The 16,574-nt window shown below is 54.5% G+C and overlaps 6 protein-coding genes across 6 annotated transcripts; 3 read left to right on the top strand and 3 right to left on the bottom strand.

The window, feature by feature from the left end:
• Nucleotides 1–340: 340 nt before the first annotated feature.
• On the bottom strand, nucleotides 341–986 carry CCMA1212_002220 (uncharacterized protein; the record flags this gene model as incomplete). Its single annotated transcript, XM_073699611.1, has 2 exons — nucleotides 341–700; nucleotides 906–986. The coding sequence occupies 2 exons, from the start codon at nucleotides 984–986 to the stop codon at nucleotides 341–343; spliced, it is 441 nt and encodes a 146-aa protein (XP_073562380.1).
• A 7,048-nt stretch (nucleotides 987–8,034) lies between these two features.
• On the top strand, nucleotides 8,035–9,625 carry CCMA1212_002219 (uncharacterized protein; the record flags this gene model as incomplete). The annotated part of the gene is made up of 3 exons (XM_073699610.1): nucleotides 8,035–8,068; nucleotides 8,473–9,042; nucleotides 9,348–9,625. 3 exons carry the CDS (start codon nucleotides 8,035–8,037, stop codon nucleotides 9,623–9,625), a joined length of 882 nt encoding a protein of 293 aa, XP_073561796.1.
• Nucleotides 9,626–10,059: 434 nt separating this feature from the next.
• CCMA1212_002218 (uncharacterized protein) lies at nucleotides 10,060–11,091 on the bottom strand (the record flags this gene model as incomplete). The annotated part of the gene is made up of 1 exon (XM_073699609.1): nucleotides 10,060–11,091. The coding sequence occupies one exon, from the start codon at nucleotides 11,089–11,091 to the stop codon at nucleotides 10,060–10,062; it is 1,032 nt and encodes a 343-aa protein (XP_073561797.1).
• A 1,185-nt stretch (nucleotides 11,092–12,276) lies between these two features.
• On the top strand, nucleotides 12,277–13,096 carry CCMA1212_002216 (uncharacterized protein; the record flags this gene model as incomplete). Its single annotated transcript, XM_073699608.1, has 3 exons — nucleotides 12,277–12,325; nucleotides 12,466–12,830; nucleotides 12,914–13,096. The coding sequence occupies 3 exons, from the start codon at nucleotides 12,277–12,279 to the stop codon at nucleotides 13,094–13,096; spliced, it is 597 nt and encodes a 198-aa protein (XP_073561789.1).
• A 602-nt stretch (nucleotides 13,097–13,698) lies between these two features.
• On the top strand, nucleotides 13,699–14,655 carry CCMA1212_002215 (Phytanoyl-CoA dioxygenase domain-containing protein 1; the record flags this gene model as incomplete). The annotated part of the gene is made up of 1 exon (XM_073699607.1): nucleotides 13,699–14,655. The coding sequence occupies one exon, from the start codon at nucleotides 13,699–13,701 to the stop codon at nucleotides 14,653–14,655; it is 957 nt and encodes a 318-aa protein (XP_073561790.1).
• A 341-nt stretch (nucleotides 14,656–14,996) lies between these two features.
• Nucleotides 14,997–16,223, bottom strand: CCMA1212_002214 (uncharacterized protein; the record flags this gene model as incomplete). The annotated part of the gene is made up of 1 exon (XM_073699606.1): nucleotides 14,997–16,223. The coding sequence occupies one exon, from the start codon at nucleotides 16,221–16,223 to the stop codon at nucleotides 14,997–14,999; it is 1,227 nt and encodes a 408-aa protein (XP_073561791.1).
• Between the last annotated feature and the right edge of the window lie 351 nt (nucleotides 16,224–16,574).

Genomic DNA, 16,574 nt, shown 5'->3' with positions numbered 1-16,574 from the left:
AGCCTAGTCCAAAGTATTTAATTCTGCCTGCTGGGAGGAATGGGCTGGGCTGTCTCTGCCTCTGCAGCACTGCAATTCGGGAGCAAGTTAATACAACTCATTCGTTGAAGCACCCAAGCATGGCATGGCATGGCAATTGCATGGGGGCGTTGCATGGGCTTTGCAAGGGCTCAACATGGTGCTCGGCATGGGGCCCTGGGCAGTTCTCGCTACTAGCAGCACCTTCTCGACATGAATCCTGGGTGCAGTTGACCGGGGGTCCGTTAGCGGCTGCTGCGGCCAGAGCCTGTGCTGGCGCTGCCATCGAGCTTCTGTTCGAGCGCTCTAGCGGCCTTCGACGCTACGCTACCGGGGGAAGGGGGGGGGAATAAGGGGGCTGCAGCGATGTGGGCTGGCCCGCGCGGTACTTGGGCACTACCCCACCGTGGCGGAGAAGGTACCTGAGTCCGGCCGGGACGGCGTCGACGGATGCAGCATTCATCACCGAAGCGTGCGGTATCTGCGTCCCGCGGCCAGGTACTGCCTCGGTTCCTGCAGCATGTCCGGCACCGGTGTAGAGGTTACCGCGGCGTCTGCCACGATTCCAGTCTCTGCCGTACCGGATACCATTGCACAGCAGTCCACGTGCAGCACTGCTGCTCGCTGCTGGAGAAGCAGAGCCGGACCGCTGAGGTTGCGAGTACCGGTTGACGTCTATTGCCTAGCGATTCGCAGGTATACGGTACAAGTACGTGCCCTCCCCCGTCGTCACCCACATCGCATGGCTTCCCTGGAAGTTCTCTCTTCCTGGACGTACCACCACCACCCGAGTTGAATGCCGCGTGTCTCCTCATCGTCAAGCCAGACTCCATTTAAATGCTGCCTCTTGAGTGGTCCCTGCATGGGCAGCACGCGTCCTTACACACCAGAACAGAGCAGACGGGGTGCGAGAGAGACATTTTGGCGTAAAACTGCCGGAAGGGCGGATCGAAGACGACTCGTGGCATGGCCGTAGGAAAAAGGGTGGGCGAAGATCCCTGTTACACATTTGCCCTGCGGAGCATCTTCTCATGGGGCGCGAGTAATGGCAGGAAAAGAAGCGGCGAAGAAGGCAGAGGAACAGGCCAAGGAAGGGGAAAAAATTACAAGGAAAAGAGAAGAGGTCTCGGGAATGTGGGGGACAGGAAGCAGCGGGAAAAGGAAAAAGAAGCAAAAGCAAAGGGAAGAGGCAAAGAGAGAGAGGGTGGAAGAGATCACATCACAGCACAGGCACAGACCTATGGCTGGAAGAGGGAGGCCTTCTCTGTTCTGCCATGGATGCAACACAAGCAGACGGCTGAACTTGCATCGACGTCGACTTGCGAGGCTCCTACTGTACTACTCTCTGATAGGCATGCGGAGAACGGAACGGCAGGACCAAATGCTTGTTTGCTCGTGTTTTTGTTCTATAGTAATAGTTTCCTTGTTTTTTTTTCCAAGCGTTCTTGTTTGCCTTGGGGGTCTTCTCCTCTGCTCCTAGCGCTGCTGCATCACCATCACCAGCTGCAACCTCATCCATCCGCGCTCGCCCCCAAGCCAAGCCAGGCAGACAAGGCAAGACAGGACGGAACGAACACGAAGACTCATCTTCGGCCTACCTTACCCGCAGGTTGTGGCTTACTTGCACGAGCCGCGCAACTTGCCAATGCTTACTCCTCCATACTGATAGGCATCCCGTCTGAGAGGCTGGCTCTCATGCGCTGCAACTACGCACTGCTACCCCCCCAAAAGAGACACCGGACCGTGGCCGCTCCGAGGCAATAGGCCGTGCCTTGGGATTTACCGTGCAGAACCGCCCCAAGGCGTCGTTTTACTCGTAACGACATGACGAGCACATCGTAGACCTAGTAACTGACTGAGGGACTGACTGACTGACGTCTGGACGACACTAGCCTTAGCCGGATGCTAACGGCGTCGAGCGCACGATTAATCCCATACCATCTCCGGCAGACATTGCGCCACCCCGAATCTATGGAGTCGTAATGGTGTTGACAACCTATTGCCGCACTGCTCTGCTCTGCCACGACTATAATAGTAACCATTGCTGCTTTGTGTGTACACACAGAAAGATGCAGTAGTGCCAGTAATTACTGGCAGCAAAGACTAATGCGGCCTCGGTCCTGTATCATCTCCTCTCGGGTTCGGCTCCCCAAGATCAAGGGCGACGTTTGATGACCCAAGGACGCAATTTCGTGCCTTGCCCGCCCATTCAAGGATGTTCGACTTCGGCAAACAGGGCCATCGTCACCACCAGACGCTGATCCGTCGTCTCAGCCAGCAAGCATGCGAAACACGATCCATCTCGCTGCTTTTTCCTCTTTTTCTCCATGCTTTACCCTTTGGCTCTTCTTTTTCCCTGTTTCTCGGGTGCCTATCTTTTCCCCTCCAAGCAGCTACCGTCCTTTTTGCTACCAATCCGCCCTCTGCCTACCTAGCGAGAGACGCAGACGCGCAAGACATCGCCAACGGATGGCGAAAGACGGCCCGTGCCAGGGGAAGGCTGTCCGGCTGTCCGCCCCTTCGCGTGCTGGGTGGAGCAAAGGTGTATGAAGTAGTTTGGTTCAAAACTTGCTAGCAAAAGAGGCCGGTCGATTTGGTGTCTTTGCTAGCTTGAGCCTCCAATATGCCGTTTTTACGAGGCAGAGGCTCGTGCTAAAACACAGGTTCATCTCGCGCAACAAAGCCCGTACAGTAGCGGCGATGATCTTTCTTATTTTTTTTTCTTTGCATAGATTGATAGATTACTATGATTATTATGAGGCGCAAAAACCAAGGACAAAGATATGAGGCGGATCGAGCATGTAGGCGAGTGCTTACTCGCATAGAGTGTGTGCCTCTGCCGTAGCGTCGGCAATGAGCCATTACATCGCACTCCCTCCGCAAACGGAGACTCCACGAGCGTTTCAAGGCTGGCTGTAAACTTTGTCTTGGAGTTGTCGCAGTGGCTTGGCAGCCTCGTGCTTCCAAGACACGATGTTGCAGTGCAGCCTTGAAAGATCGGCATTATATGGGGTGTCTTGCTGGGAGGCCCGGCGAGTGGGAGGTTGAGGGGGAACGTGGAGGCTCTCTCCCGTACGAGCATGTATTTACGCCGATTCCACGGAGTATCTCTGAGATGCAGTGACGCTACGGAGGGTGTGTACGTCTTCCTCAGGGGCGAAGATGCAACAGGCATTGCAGACTTCAGCTGATGAAGCTGGTAAAGAGAGGTGATCGAGTGGCTGGATATGCAGCGCCGCATGAATGTTCACCCATGTGCCATGCAAGTCATTCGCAGCATTCGTTGCATTCAGCAATCTATCGTCAGACGAGAAACCTGGAGGACCTGCCAAGCAGCTACGTGAGTACGGAATCTGATAGCTATTGAGCAGCATAATCGTCGGGCTTTGCAAGGCTTCCCAGACTTTGGACCAGGATGTAACGACTTTGTGTGAAATGAAAATGACTTTGTGTAAATGAAAATGCCTCATTGGGCATGAAGCATCTCGGAGCTCCGTCGTATTAGCTCTAGTTCTTGACGAAACAAGAGAATAGGCTCAAAGTGCTGCTCGGCATTCGGATGCTCGTACTTCGTGTACTTGCTACGGAGGATGTAGAAGTAGGTATGTAGTAGCTTACGCGTAGAGTTCTGGCTCTGACTCGGCTACATTCCGTACCACCGGATTTTCAAGACTCGTGATAAGTTGGCGTGTCTGAATATCCTACAACTTGAAGTTAGTACAGATACGGATATGGTAGCAGATGACAAGCATTGACGTCGAACCGCTTCCCACGTGTGCAACCCTCCCTCGTGCACGTCGTCTGCCGAAGTAAGATGGTAGCGTCCAATGATTTTGAACCATCCCATCACCCCTCGTTTACGCCTAGTCAAGTCGTCAAAAACGTGCAGAGGAAAGACTACGCATCTCCGTGGGACTGTCAACCCGCTACTATCATGTTGACCAGAAATTTTGAAAGGAGAAAAAAAGAAAGGAAGGGAACAAGCTTAGTGCACCCGATGAGCGGGCCAGGTCTGATTTGAAACATCGGCGCGAATGACATGGGTTCGTAGCGTGGAAGACGGTTTGTATCGGGTGGGTTGATGGGTTGACCCTTGTTTGGCTCCCTGATGAAGCGTGACAATCGCGGACCGGCACAAGCACAAAGTACTTGTACAGTCGCAGTGGGAAGCTCTGCAGAGTCGCAGCGTGTAGGTCGCATGTCTGTGCCAAACTAAAGAGACAACACAGATGTGCCTTGGGGGCAATAGAGGCATGAGTTGCCACTTCGCATCGGGCTGCGGATGGAGTGTGGATGGGACGGTAGAAGGGCTTTTCTCGTCGCCTCCTCCGCGATATGTGTGTGAGAGGCGTCCTCAGATTGGTGCGCGTGCGTTTACATTCATGTACTGCCATGCTGCTAGAACTTGTCGAGGGACCGAATCCTACTGTACAGTTCGAGACGGACTAGTTCGACTGGAATCAAAGTCCCGAGTTGTCGATTCGATTCTGTCCTCTCGCATTTCCTGATACGTCATTTTCTCGTGCCCGTGGCATGTCGATTGAATCCATCGTGAACCTCTGGCGAATATTAGTTACTACCACTCCCGAGGGTGTCGCCCACGCACGTGGCACGCAAGCAGGTAGGATCCAACGTCAACCAACACACACGGGATGATCAAGCCACATTCCCCAGTTCCATCGTCTACGACACACCGCTTGCTTCTATTTTGATAAGGCAGGTAAACGTGCATGGGGGTGGTATCGTCCTGTTTTCGACCTCACACATGCCTTGGCGCGGTGCTACCCTATAATCCCTCGGTGGGAAATGGGTGCACTTGTTGAATCTCTGTTATGTTCTACAACCCCAAATCCGGCTTCCTGTAACAACAGCGTGCTGCTCGCATTGGTGGCATTGTGTTGCGACTGCGCGTAAGCAGTAAACGTCCTTCTCGATATCTACAAGGCTGCGGAATACATGCAGGTGAGAGCAACTTCAACACCACCGCATCAAGGAGTTCCCGAACAGGTGTAACCGACTGTCACAGCGGAAACAACTCCAACGACAAAAGGAATCACTAGCAGCAACACAACGGAGTTACCAGAAGGGCCACCGCCGCTCACGGAGGGTCACCTCTACCCTCCACTCCAGAACCATCTCCGGCACCATGTCAGCACGAGGTGATACAACATGTCACAGCCTTTGCGTATAAGGACCGATAGCAATGTCGTATCCATATTCCGAGCAGGATAGAATGCCTCCGCAAGGCTTAGCTCACAACGTGGCCAGATCTCTTGGGGCTTTCCCCGAATTTGTCGCAAAGCCACATGGAACTTTGACAACCGTTGATATATGCCTGGGGTCGTTGCCCGAACCGGAGGGGCGCCCAAACGTGCAACGGGCGATCGCCACGTGGAACAATGTGCGGTTAGATGCGACCTGGGCATCCTCCTCATCCTACGGTGTGATTTGGAGGAAGGCTTTGTTGCAATCTGTTGTAATCCCGATCTTGAAGGGGAGCATAAGCTAGCCTCAACTTTCAGTCTGGTGCGAAGTGTTCGGGAGCGTTGATGTTGGACACGGAGCAACTCTGGCCCCGAATGCCTTGAAACTGCAAGGCAAGGCTATCGGCCTTGTTCACAATGATTCATCTTCTTTTTCGCCGAATTAGCTCGAGGGATCAGGTTGAGAGCTGGAAGTGCCGTTGGGACATACGGCCTCCCCTTAATTCGCACCGAGGCCTGTAAGCATGTGTAGGTTTGCCCCAACGGTCCCCTCCAATCATCATCGGAGCACTAGCAGAGCTACAATTCAATACTCGGAAGGCAGTTAGGACCCATTGTGTCCCGCCAAGTAATGAAGAACCACTGTCGGAAGGGGGGAGCATCATTGACTAACATGAGGTTGAGCAATTGACGGCATGACAACGCCTAGCGCCCCAGGAGCTTTCCATCTGAATTGTAAGCTCTGATCGTACCTTGCGTGGTGATCGCATTCATCTTATAATTGAGTCCAGTCTTGCCGGCTTTTGAAGAGGCAGTCCAGGCCTGCATGCCATTAGAACTTCGTGAGGAGTCACCGTATGGCAGATGCGCCCCTTAAGTGGTAGGAAAGGGGAATTTCCGCTGTTTTATTGACGCCGTACTCGAGCATAACGTTGGAGACGGTGCTTCGTCCGTGGAGTTTACGGTCTATTAACGGTCAACGCAGCGGTCTCGTCTTGTTGAACTGCTCAAGCTATGTTTCGATGACGCTCCTCTGTGCCCCTAGGTTTCTTAGTCCACGACCGTATAGGCTCATTTCGGTAGCCATGCGTGTTTGGGCAGAACTTGTAGGAGATCCCCCTCAATTTGTCCTGTAGATACTCTAGGAGGTCCTACAGTTTATGTCGAACTTGTCTGCATCACGCATGTCTTGATCTGTTGCGAAGGGGCTAAATCCTCGATACAAGTAGAAGAGCTTCAGTCAGTTTAGACTGACTTTGGCAAGTTTCGTGGAAGGCACGGTGCTGAACATTCTAGTATCGGGAATCTGTTCCTTGATCGAGTGACGGGTGTAGACAGTCCCAGCCTTTGGCCAACGGCGTCTTGGTCAACATCTTGAGACAACGCTTCTGGGAGATAGTGGCCACTTTCAGCCGAGACTCGGAGTAAGTTGCTTGCTAAACGCATCTACTAAGCCGCGAGAAGCACTAAGCCGCGAGACTACTAAGCGCGAGACTACTAAGCCGCGAGAGTAACTCTCATGTCCTTTCTGACGACTTGCGAACTCACCTGTACCAAGCATCATCGACTGAAGCTATCTGAGCATGTACCCGAGATCGGAAGGGTTTTCGGCGCAAAAGGAGACACCGACATGATGAATCGATCAAAAGACCGCCATCCTAGGGCAAATACTCAGTCCTCAAGTAGCTTGGCCATTTCGGTGTTGGATAATTAAGGCGCATCCTTGATACCGTCGAAGCTAGGCTATGCGATATCCCCCAAGAACACTTTCACTGCCACACGATATAGTCAAGTTGTCAGCCAAAAGAGTAGGTCACCACTTATGACACCAGCTCACCGCAGAAACAGAAGCAGTATCTGTATATGAATTGGGAAGTTGAAGTGCTCGGTAATGAACGAGCTGATTCAGTAGACGACCAGCCACCACATGGAGAACGGAACGGGGCAGCAAAACTTTCCATACTCCATCTGTTCGGCAACCTTATATGGAAGCTTGGAGTAGCCTGAGATATTGCCTAATGAAGCAATTTTATGAGAATTCGAAGGGTTGGTGGATTCACGACTGTTGAAAGCGGATCTCGCCGACCAGTCATTGCTCAAGGATGGTGATTTCGTGGGTGCAAACTTCTGCTTTTACCTCCCCGCCCTGCTTGTGGCTTCAGGTACATGGTTGCATTCCGTAACCTTATAAAGATACCTGCGAGAGATTCCGTTTCGGTTCTGGAGCTGGGAGTTTGAGCCAATCAGCAGTTTTCTGGAGCAGCTGTAGCCCAATGACTGGGCTCGGTTAGCTCGAAGCTTTCGGACGTCACGCAGCTCAGCAAAGTAGACGAGTGGTACCGCCAGAAACAGACAAGGTACCGAGTAAACTGACATAGCACTCAACTCTCCTGCAGCATCTGCCTCGCAGCCACCGACAGCGTCAATATATGTTGAGTCTCTGTTATAATCGAATGAAGACTAGATAAATTTTCTCACAGGCATGATTCAGGAACTGTCGACCTGCGTGCACCAGCAAAACAGAACCCTTGGGCTGCGTCTTGGCTTCAGGTTCAGGCTCGAGGCTGGCAAAAACGCGCCAAAAATTTTCACCCCACCAAGAAAGCCAATTGCGCCTCGAATTTTGCTGGCCTCGTCTACGACGGGCGCTCGGCGCCCTGCTTTCCCCTTCCCGGCTTTCCCTCCGTTAACTTGGACTTCTTCTTTTACCTCTCTTCCTTTCTCTTCCTCCTCATCTTCTTCTTCTTCTCTTCTTCATACTACCTTGATACCCCGTTGTACGCCCTCGCGCCGCTTACACACCACCTCCAAGATGTCTGGCGAGATTGTTCACCCCACCATCCAAGGTTTGTAGCTGAATCTCGTCCTTCCGACTCTCGTTCATACCCCGCCTTGCCATGGAAGTTTTTTTTATTCCAACTGCCCCTCCATGCCAGTTGAGATTGTCATGAGTATGAAGGCAATTGCGCTTGTCTCCCAGCTTCAAGAAGCTTTCCTTGATACGGGGACGAAGCAATTGCTCTACAATGCCCGACCCGAAGCAGGAAAGTTCCTTTGTCCATCCGGGTATCGTGATAAGAGGGTATCCCGATAAGAAAAAATGTTGCCATAGTGGGATCATCGCCCGACGCTGAAAGAAAAAAAAAAAAAAAAAAAAAGAGAGATTCTGTGCAAAAACAAATCAGCATCCGCACCTGATTGTCTTCATATGATTGGCAAGACTTGATACTGATCACCGCTGCTCCGACAGATGGATGGTTCCGCGAAATCTCCGACATGTGGCCCGGCCAGGCCATGACCCTCAAGGTCGAAAAGGTCCTGCACCACGAGAAGAGCTTGTACCAGGACGTGCTCATCTTCAAGTCCACCGACTACGGCAACGTCCTCGTGCTGGACAACGTCGTCCAGGCCACCGAGCGCGACGAGTTCTCCTACCAGGAGATGATCACCCACCTCGCCATGAACTCCCACCCCAACCCCAAGAAGGTCCTCGTCATCGGCGGTGGTGACGGTGGTGTCCTCCGCGAGGTCGTCAAGCACGACAGCGTCGAGGAGGCCATCCTCTGCGACATTGACGAGGCCGTCATCCGCCTGTCCAAGCAGTACCTCCCCCACATGTCCGTTGGCTTTGAGCACCCCAAGGCCAAGGTCCACGTCGGCGACGGCTTCAAGTTCCTCGACGACTACAAGAACACCTTCGACGTCATCATCACCGACTCTTCCGACCCCGAGGGCCCCGCCGAGAGCCTCTTCCAGAAGCCCTACTTCCAGCTCCTGCACGACGCTCTCCGCGAGGGCGGTGTCATCACTACCCAAGGTTGTATGTCTCTTTTTTCTTTGAGAAGGCGAGCAGCCCCCCATGGGCTAGGCCGGCATGCTGGAAGCGACCCGTGCTGTTTTCTTTCCATATGGGAACAGCGTTGGCGATTGCATCCATCTCCGACTCCCTAGGGGCTGCCAGAGCTAGTGCTGCTTTCTCAACCGGGCCGCTCGGTAGTTCCGAGAATGGCAATTTGTCTCGTCACAGAACGCATGGGGGCGAAGCATTTCCTCCCCTGGCCGGAAATCCCATACTATACTTCATATCTTGGGGGACAACCAGCTAACGTTTGTGACGCGAACTAGCCGAGAGCCCCTGGCTGCACCTCCCTCTCATCGCCCGCCTGAAGAAGGACTGCAAGGACGTCTTCCCCGTCGCCGAGTACGCCTACACCACCATCCCCACCTACCCCTCGGGCCAGATCGGCTTCATGGTCTGCTGCAAGGACGCCAACCGCAACGTCCGCGTCCCCCTGCGCAGCTGGACCAAGGAGGAGGAGGAGGAGAAGTGCCGCTACTACAACGCCGAGATCCACAAGGCCAGCTTCATCCTGCCCACCTTTGCCAAGAAGGCTCTGGAGTAAGGGGTGTAATAAGTGCTTGGGTATAAGTGGCTTTGGAAAGCAATGGCTATGAAACGAAAAAATAGAAGGATGAGGACGAGAGCTCGCCCTTATTAATGAGAATGGCTTCATGACGAAGAAGAGTAAAAAGAAAAAAGTCCGGAATGACACCACTATTGGAAACATTGAGGGCCACATGAGGAAGATCTACACCAAGCAAACGTGACATATATCAAGGTTGAATAGATCGTTCTCTTACGCGGAGGCCGCTCCATATCCTGTGATGGCGAGTAGGGATGTAAAAGTCACTACAATGAACAGCCGTCTGAATGGCAGTTATACAATGTCATGTCCACATAATGAATTATTCGCGAAATGACGTCTCCAAACTCCTAGGCTAGCAATGTTATCCAATTCATATACGACTTGTCTTGGCAGTATTTGTCCATCTTCATCTATAGCTTGTCGAATGAAATATCTCCTTTGCTGAGATCAGGATACACATCAAATCTCCTCTGACTGTTCAACGGGATGTTCTTCCGAGCCTCAGCAATGTTCTCGCCCACCAGCTCCCCCTGAACAATCGTCTCATGCTCATCAGCCTCGACCAGCACCTTGGCCATTGGATCGACTATCAAGCTGTGGCCCCAGGCGTTGTAGGTAGCGCCCATGTCTCTCGCCGGACTGCACAGCGCCACATAGATCTGGTTATCCACGGCGCGCGCCTGGGCCAGCAGGCGCCAGTGCAGGGGACCGGTGGTGAGGTTAAAGGCACCAGGGTAGATGAGGGCAAATGCGCCGCGGCGGGCAGCAATGGTGGCGAGCTCGGGGAAGCGCACGTCGTAGCAGATTGCGACGGCGATGGTGCCGTACTCGGGCAGGTCAATCAGGGTGACCTTGTTACCGGGGCTGAGCACGTCGGACTCCTTAAACTTGATCTTGCCGGGGATGTCAATGTCGAAGAGGTGGACCTTGCGGTGCGTGCCCAGCAGGCTGCCGTCGGGGCCAAACGTCAGGCTGGTGTTGTAGTACGTCTTGGTCTCGGGGCTGAGCTCCGGGATCGAGCCGCCGACGAGGTAGATGTTGTTGTCGGCGGCCATGGCGGACAGCGCGTGGAACGAGGGCGACTGCTCGCGGGCCGGCGGCGAGGGGAGCAGCGTCTCGGCGTACTGGGGGAAGTAGTCGCAGCCGTAGGGCGAGTTGAAGCACTCGGGGAGGACGACGAGCTTGGACCCGGACCGGGCCGCCTCGGCGACCTTTTCGGCGGCGTGCTTGAGGTTGGCATCCTTGTCGGCGCCAGAGGCGAGCTGGATGCACGAGATCTTGATGGGCTTCTTGAGCACCGGGGACGGGGAGGAGGAGGACATTTTGCGGGAGAAGAGGAGGCCGGAGCGGAGGAGGAGGGGCGCGACGGACGTTTGGGGCTTGAGGATGTATTTGGGGCCTTGCAGGATGGGGACTGTGATTCTCCGTAGGGACGTTCGCATGACGCAGAGACACACTTGGAAAAAAAGGAAAAAGGAGAAGAAACGAGAAACAAGGGCGAAAGCAGAGCAGAGCAAAGCGATGGTGATGATGAGGAGAGATGATGGACCTCCAATTGAGGCCCGATAGCGATGCCGGAGTAGCGGCGGTTCGGATCGGCTACGGAAGGAGACGTGCACTAAAGCTTTACGGGGAACCACTGCAGCAGCGTAACGTACAGCCTACCTCTGATGCAACCTTGAGATGAGGGGCAGCATAAGTACAGGTACTAGATGCACGTCATTTGGAGAAGGTGCAGCTGAGCACGAGACTGCCACAGAAAAAAAAACGGCAAGGATAAAAAAAGAGGGAAAGGCCGAGAGATCAACAGAGGCACGTGGAAAGGATGGTATGGAAAAAAAGTCAAGAAAAAAAATGATGAGAACCAGTTAGCAATTGCACGTTTCGATCGTGCGACCTCCGGGTTATGAGCCCGGCGCGCTTCCACTGCGCCAAATTGCTTTGTTTGCTGGTGATGTGGTTGAATGCTATGAGTCATTATATAGGTAGCTTGACTGAAGGTGGATCGCTGTTGTGGGCGTAAAAGGTAGCAGCATCGTCTCAAACCGTAATTGTGGTACTGTGTATGAAAGTTAGTAGCATCTGTAAGCTGTTATCGCTGCTGCTGTCCGGATAATCAGTTGCCATACCTCTTATCACCAATGTGGCTGCTGCTGCAGTGTAAAGGTTGTCAAATGGCTGATGACCCTCTTGCGAGGCTGATGGATGCCGCACGCTGTGCGTTCATTGGCAGCGATAAAAGATTGCAGCGTCATACATGCAAGGGAAAACGACGACATGTCGCATTCGTCATTGCGATTGGACTAGCAAGGACTCGGAGGTGACAGGGAGGCAGCGTTTGGTGTCGAAGCCGTCGCAGCGTCATAGGCGCCTAACACTGTCGGTGAGCCACGGTGCTGCAGCACTGTTAATGCGCTAGCCTCAGCCACGTACCGTTTACCAGGCACCTCAATCTGGCCAGGCAGCTCTCGGTCGCTTCCTCTTCCATTTCATTGCTCAATTCCCATCTCGACACCTGTTCTCAAACGACCAGACAAGAAAAGTCACAGGAATCATCATCCACTAGTTTCTTGGTCTCTTGGCCCTCATACGGACAGCGCCAGCGATTCGATTTGCGTGCCTCAGTCATGACCCGGGTCTACGTTTACACGGCCGGCCTGGTGGCTTTTGTCGCCGGTACGTCACCATCTCCAACGATCCGAGCTGTCCAGCTCGATGAAGCTTGTCGCGATGCGACCGGTACATTGCCGAGAGGCAAAAGACAAGTTGTGCATGAGCAAACAGGGGAAACTGACTGAATCGCAAAAACAAAACAGCCACGGCCATGATCGTCGCCTCCATCATCCAGCCTCACTGGATCTCGTACTCGGTGACCACGACCAAAGGCGAGACGCTCGAGAAGCACATTGGGCTGCACAAGAGCTGCTCCAGCCTCGACGACCCCTACTGCCGCGACTTCCCGTCCCAGGAGCTCTGCCAATACGGCGAGCGCTACTTCTGCTCCATGTGGCGGACCGTGGGCTTCATGGCCTCGTTCGGTATCGTCCTGTGTCTGGCGACGCTCATCTCCTTTGCGCTTGTCATGGGCGGCGGCAAGTACAGGCGCGAGACGGGGTGGCCCTTTGTCGTCGTCCTGCTTACACTCGTGTCCGTGGTCGAGTTCGTTGTCATCTCCATTGTGGTGCGTATAGATAAGGGCGCTGGTTGCTGCAGCTTTCCGTTGTGTGTGTGCTTCTGTGGCGCAGCGATACTGACGGTGTACAGGCATTCTTGTACGACCATGACGCCCAGTTTAACATTCCGGGATGGAAGCTCGATGTTTCGTGGTATCTTGGCACGGTTAGCGCTGCGCTGTCGTTGATCACGGCGGCTGGGCTGGCTGCGTCTGCCTACTTTCTTCCACCGGAGGAGGGCTACGACTTCCTCGACGATCCGCTTGATGCTTGATTTTACGACTGTTCTGTCTTTTCACGTTTTACGGGCATGCTTACAACGGCTTGGCTGATTTCTATCGCATCTTTTCTTCAAAGCCTTTCCTTCTCCTTCTCCTTCTTTGGGACCGGACATTTGGTATATGGTAGCTTGGCGCTTGGGAGTGTACACGCACGGTTGACTTGAGTCTGGAGTTTTGTGTGGCGCCATCCGGACGCGAGGTCTGGTCGCTGTTGCTTCTTGCTTTCTCAGAATGCAGTTTGCCATGACATGTATGATGAGCCCTCGTGAGAATGATTGAGATATTTAATCTTTGCCATACTCTCCAAGTGCCGTATTCCGTTGTTATCGTGGCTATCGGCGTAATCCGACTCCGGAAAGAGGCCCGGGGCGACACGAGGCGGCTTCCGGCGGGGTTGATGCAGGGCCTGGAGCAGGAAAACGAACTTCACCCCACCTGGGGACACTTACAACCACCACCGGCATTGTCATCAAAGGTTCGCTCGGCCGTAAGACGCTCACAATAATCTCCAACGACTGTCTCTCTTCTTCACCTCTCTTCACCAGCCTCTCCGTCTCTTCATTCTCCAATATTGCCTCATCTTCACGTCTCCGCCATGGCTGATCCAACCCCCGGCCTCACCCCCGAGCAACTCGCCGCCTTCCACAAAGACGGCTACCTCATCATCCGCAACGCCCTCACCCAAGACACCGTCTCCTCCCTCCTCACCGAAACCCACCAGCTCCTCGAGAGCTTCTCCCTAAAGGACCACCCCCTCACGCGCTTCTCCACCGGCGAGAAATCCGACCACGTGGGCGACGACTACTTCCTCTCCTCTGGCGACAAGGTCCGCTTCTTCTTCGAAGAAGACGCCTTTGACGACGCGGGCAACCTGACGAAACCCAAGGAACGCGCCGTCAACAAGATCGGGCACTACCTGCATGCCCTCTCGCCGCCCTTCAAGGCGCTGCTGGACGACGCCCGGGCGCGGAGCAAAGGCGAGGTGAGCCCCGCGGCGGTCGCGCGCGACCTGGGCTTCGCGGACGCGCGCTGCCTGCAGAGCATGGTGATTTGCAAGCAGCCCGAGATTGGCGGCGCGGTGCCGCCGCACCAAGACTCGACGTTCTTGTACACGGAGCCGCCGTCGGCCGTGGGCTTCTGGTACGCGCTTGAGGATGCGACGCTGGAGAATGGGTGTTTGAGTTTCTTGCCGGGGTCGCATCGCTGGGCGCCGATTGAGAAGAGGCTTGTGCGCAAGGAGGGGGGCACGGGGACGGAGATTGTGGATAATGAGGGATCGAGGTTTCCGCCTGGGGAGGAGTATGGCGGGGAGAGGAAGAAGGAGGGGGAAGGGAAGGAGGAGGAGGAGGAGGAGGAGTATGTGCCTGGGGAGGTGAAGGCGGGTGATTTGGTGCTGATTCATGGGAATCTGCTGCATAAGAGTGAGCGGAATACGAGTTCCAAGGGGCGCATTATTTATACGTTTCATATTATCGAGGGCGAGGGGAGGACGTATGATGAGAGGAACTGGTTGCAGCCGCCGAAAGACGGCTTTACGAAGCTGTTTGCCTAGAGGGATAGCTAGAAGCGAAGGGTGCCGTGGGCAACTTGAGAGATTGCTGTTTCTCTTAACCCCATGTGCTCATTATGTTGTTGAGTCTATCCGTCGCTCATGCGCTCTAATGATACATATAGGCGTACACAGAATCAAAGAAGAAAAAGAAATGTAGCAATTGATACCCCTTATAAAAGCGAATCCCAGTATAACTCAAGAGGCCCATCCCGGGTATCATGATATCCGCCACCCTGCAGCGTGGCCACAGCCCGTTCCCAAAAAGACGGCTTACACCTCGCAAGCTTACTCCATGAAGTCGTATTATGTCCAAGCATAACGCCCGCATGCGGGTCAAGATACTATTCTTCGTCGCTCGAGCTCTCGTCATCCGAATCAGACTCTTCCTCGGTATCGGACGAGGACGAGGATGAAGATGAAGATGAGCTGCTGGAGGACTCGTTGCCGTTATCGTCTTCCTTTCCCCCATCACTGTCATCGTCGTCTGAATCATCGTCTGAAGAACTGCTGCTCGAGTCCGAGTCGCTGTCCGACTCCGAGGAGCTGCTGCTGTCATCGACCTGTGTACGCAGCTTTCTCCGCCGCTTGCCCGCTCCTTCGCTCAGCTTCACCTTGGCGTCGCCCTCGGTAGTCTTGCTGCTGTCGCTGTCGGCAATGCTGGCCTTGCCGGAAGAAGCCGTCGCCGTCGTTGTAGTGCTTGCGTCCGTCTCTTCGCCATCCGACAGATGATCCAGCACCAGTTCCGCGCGCATGCGCTTAATCACACGCATGATGACATCGTCCACATCTTGCGACGAGCTTCGGTATTCCGCCTCGTCAAAGGCCTTCCGCTTCCGCCCGGCCTGTGAGTGCAGCACCTGGGCCAGCACTTGGTCGTATCTCAGTTGCTTCTCCGGGAGGTTCACTGAACCTTCTGGGAAGCCTGCGGCCCCTGCTGTGCTGTCCGTTGTCCGCAGCTCCATGGCGGTTTCTTGTAGTCTCGTGCGGACGAAGCCCTTGAGATCGCGGATGTATGCGTAGAAGGTATCAATGTTGGCGGAGGGGACAAGAGTAGGGTCGAAGGCGAACTTGATGAGGGTCGATTGGTGGTTCTTGTTGAACTTCCACGAGTCTCGAGCCGTGTTCCACTGGTTCAGGTACTCCAGCGCAGGCTTGATATCGGAAGGCGGAGGAGCAGGAGCCTGCTTCTTGCCGGGCACCTTGGCCTTCTTCGGCGGCGGCTTGTTGCCGGCGGGCTTCTTGGTGGTGGTGTCGACGACGCCGCTCTTGGTGGGCGTCTCGCCGAACGAGACGGACTTCTTCCTGTTGAGCTGAGGGCTGGGCGCCGCAGCGTGCGATTCGCTCCGCGACCTTTTCAGCGCCGACAGACGTTCGCCCGCCGGCGGGGCCTCGGGCTTCCGCTTGAACGGCGTCGACTGCTGGGGCCTGCTGCTGCTGCTACTGCTGCTTGGATGCCCAACCTGCAGGGTTTCGTTTGCTGCCTCGGGGGCCGAGTTCTGCTTGAGCTTCAGGCCCAATCGCTTCCAGGCCGGCGCACGAGCCGCCGCTCCGTCGCCTGAGGAGGCCATTCTGGGGATGGTGACTGGAAAAGGTCTGCTTTGGTGGTGGTGGAAGGCTGGTGAAGAGTTGATGGTCGAGTTGAGTCGCAAAGGATCGTCAATTGGGCTCCAAGCCCGCGGGTTTTGGTGATGGAGCCAAAAGCTCGAAGGCAGCTCGACAAGAAGCGATTGATTGTTCCTGAAGGAAGATTGAAGAAAAGAGGCGATTTCCGCTCGAAACAAGCCAATGCAGGTCCCCAATTGCCTGCTGCAGCCGCAAATCAGGTGCCAATCGATCTCTTGGGAGAAAAAAAGTTGCGCGAATCATCTTTTGTTCTGATTTCTGCGTCCCGAGACCGATAAGATGCCCCGCCGGCTTTT

Source organism: Trichoderma ghanense (genome assembly GCF_004382785.1).
Source record: "Trichoderma ghanense strain CCMA-1212 chromosome Unknown scaffold_1, whole genome shotgun sequence".
NCBI lineage: Eukaryota > Fungi > Ascomycota > Sordariomycetes > Hypocreales > Hypocreaceae > Trichoderma > Trichoderma ghanense.
Note: the sequence above shows the minus strand (reverse complement) of the source record. Positions and strands in the feature narration are given on the sequence as shown.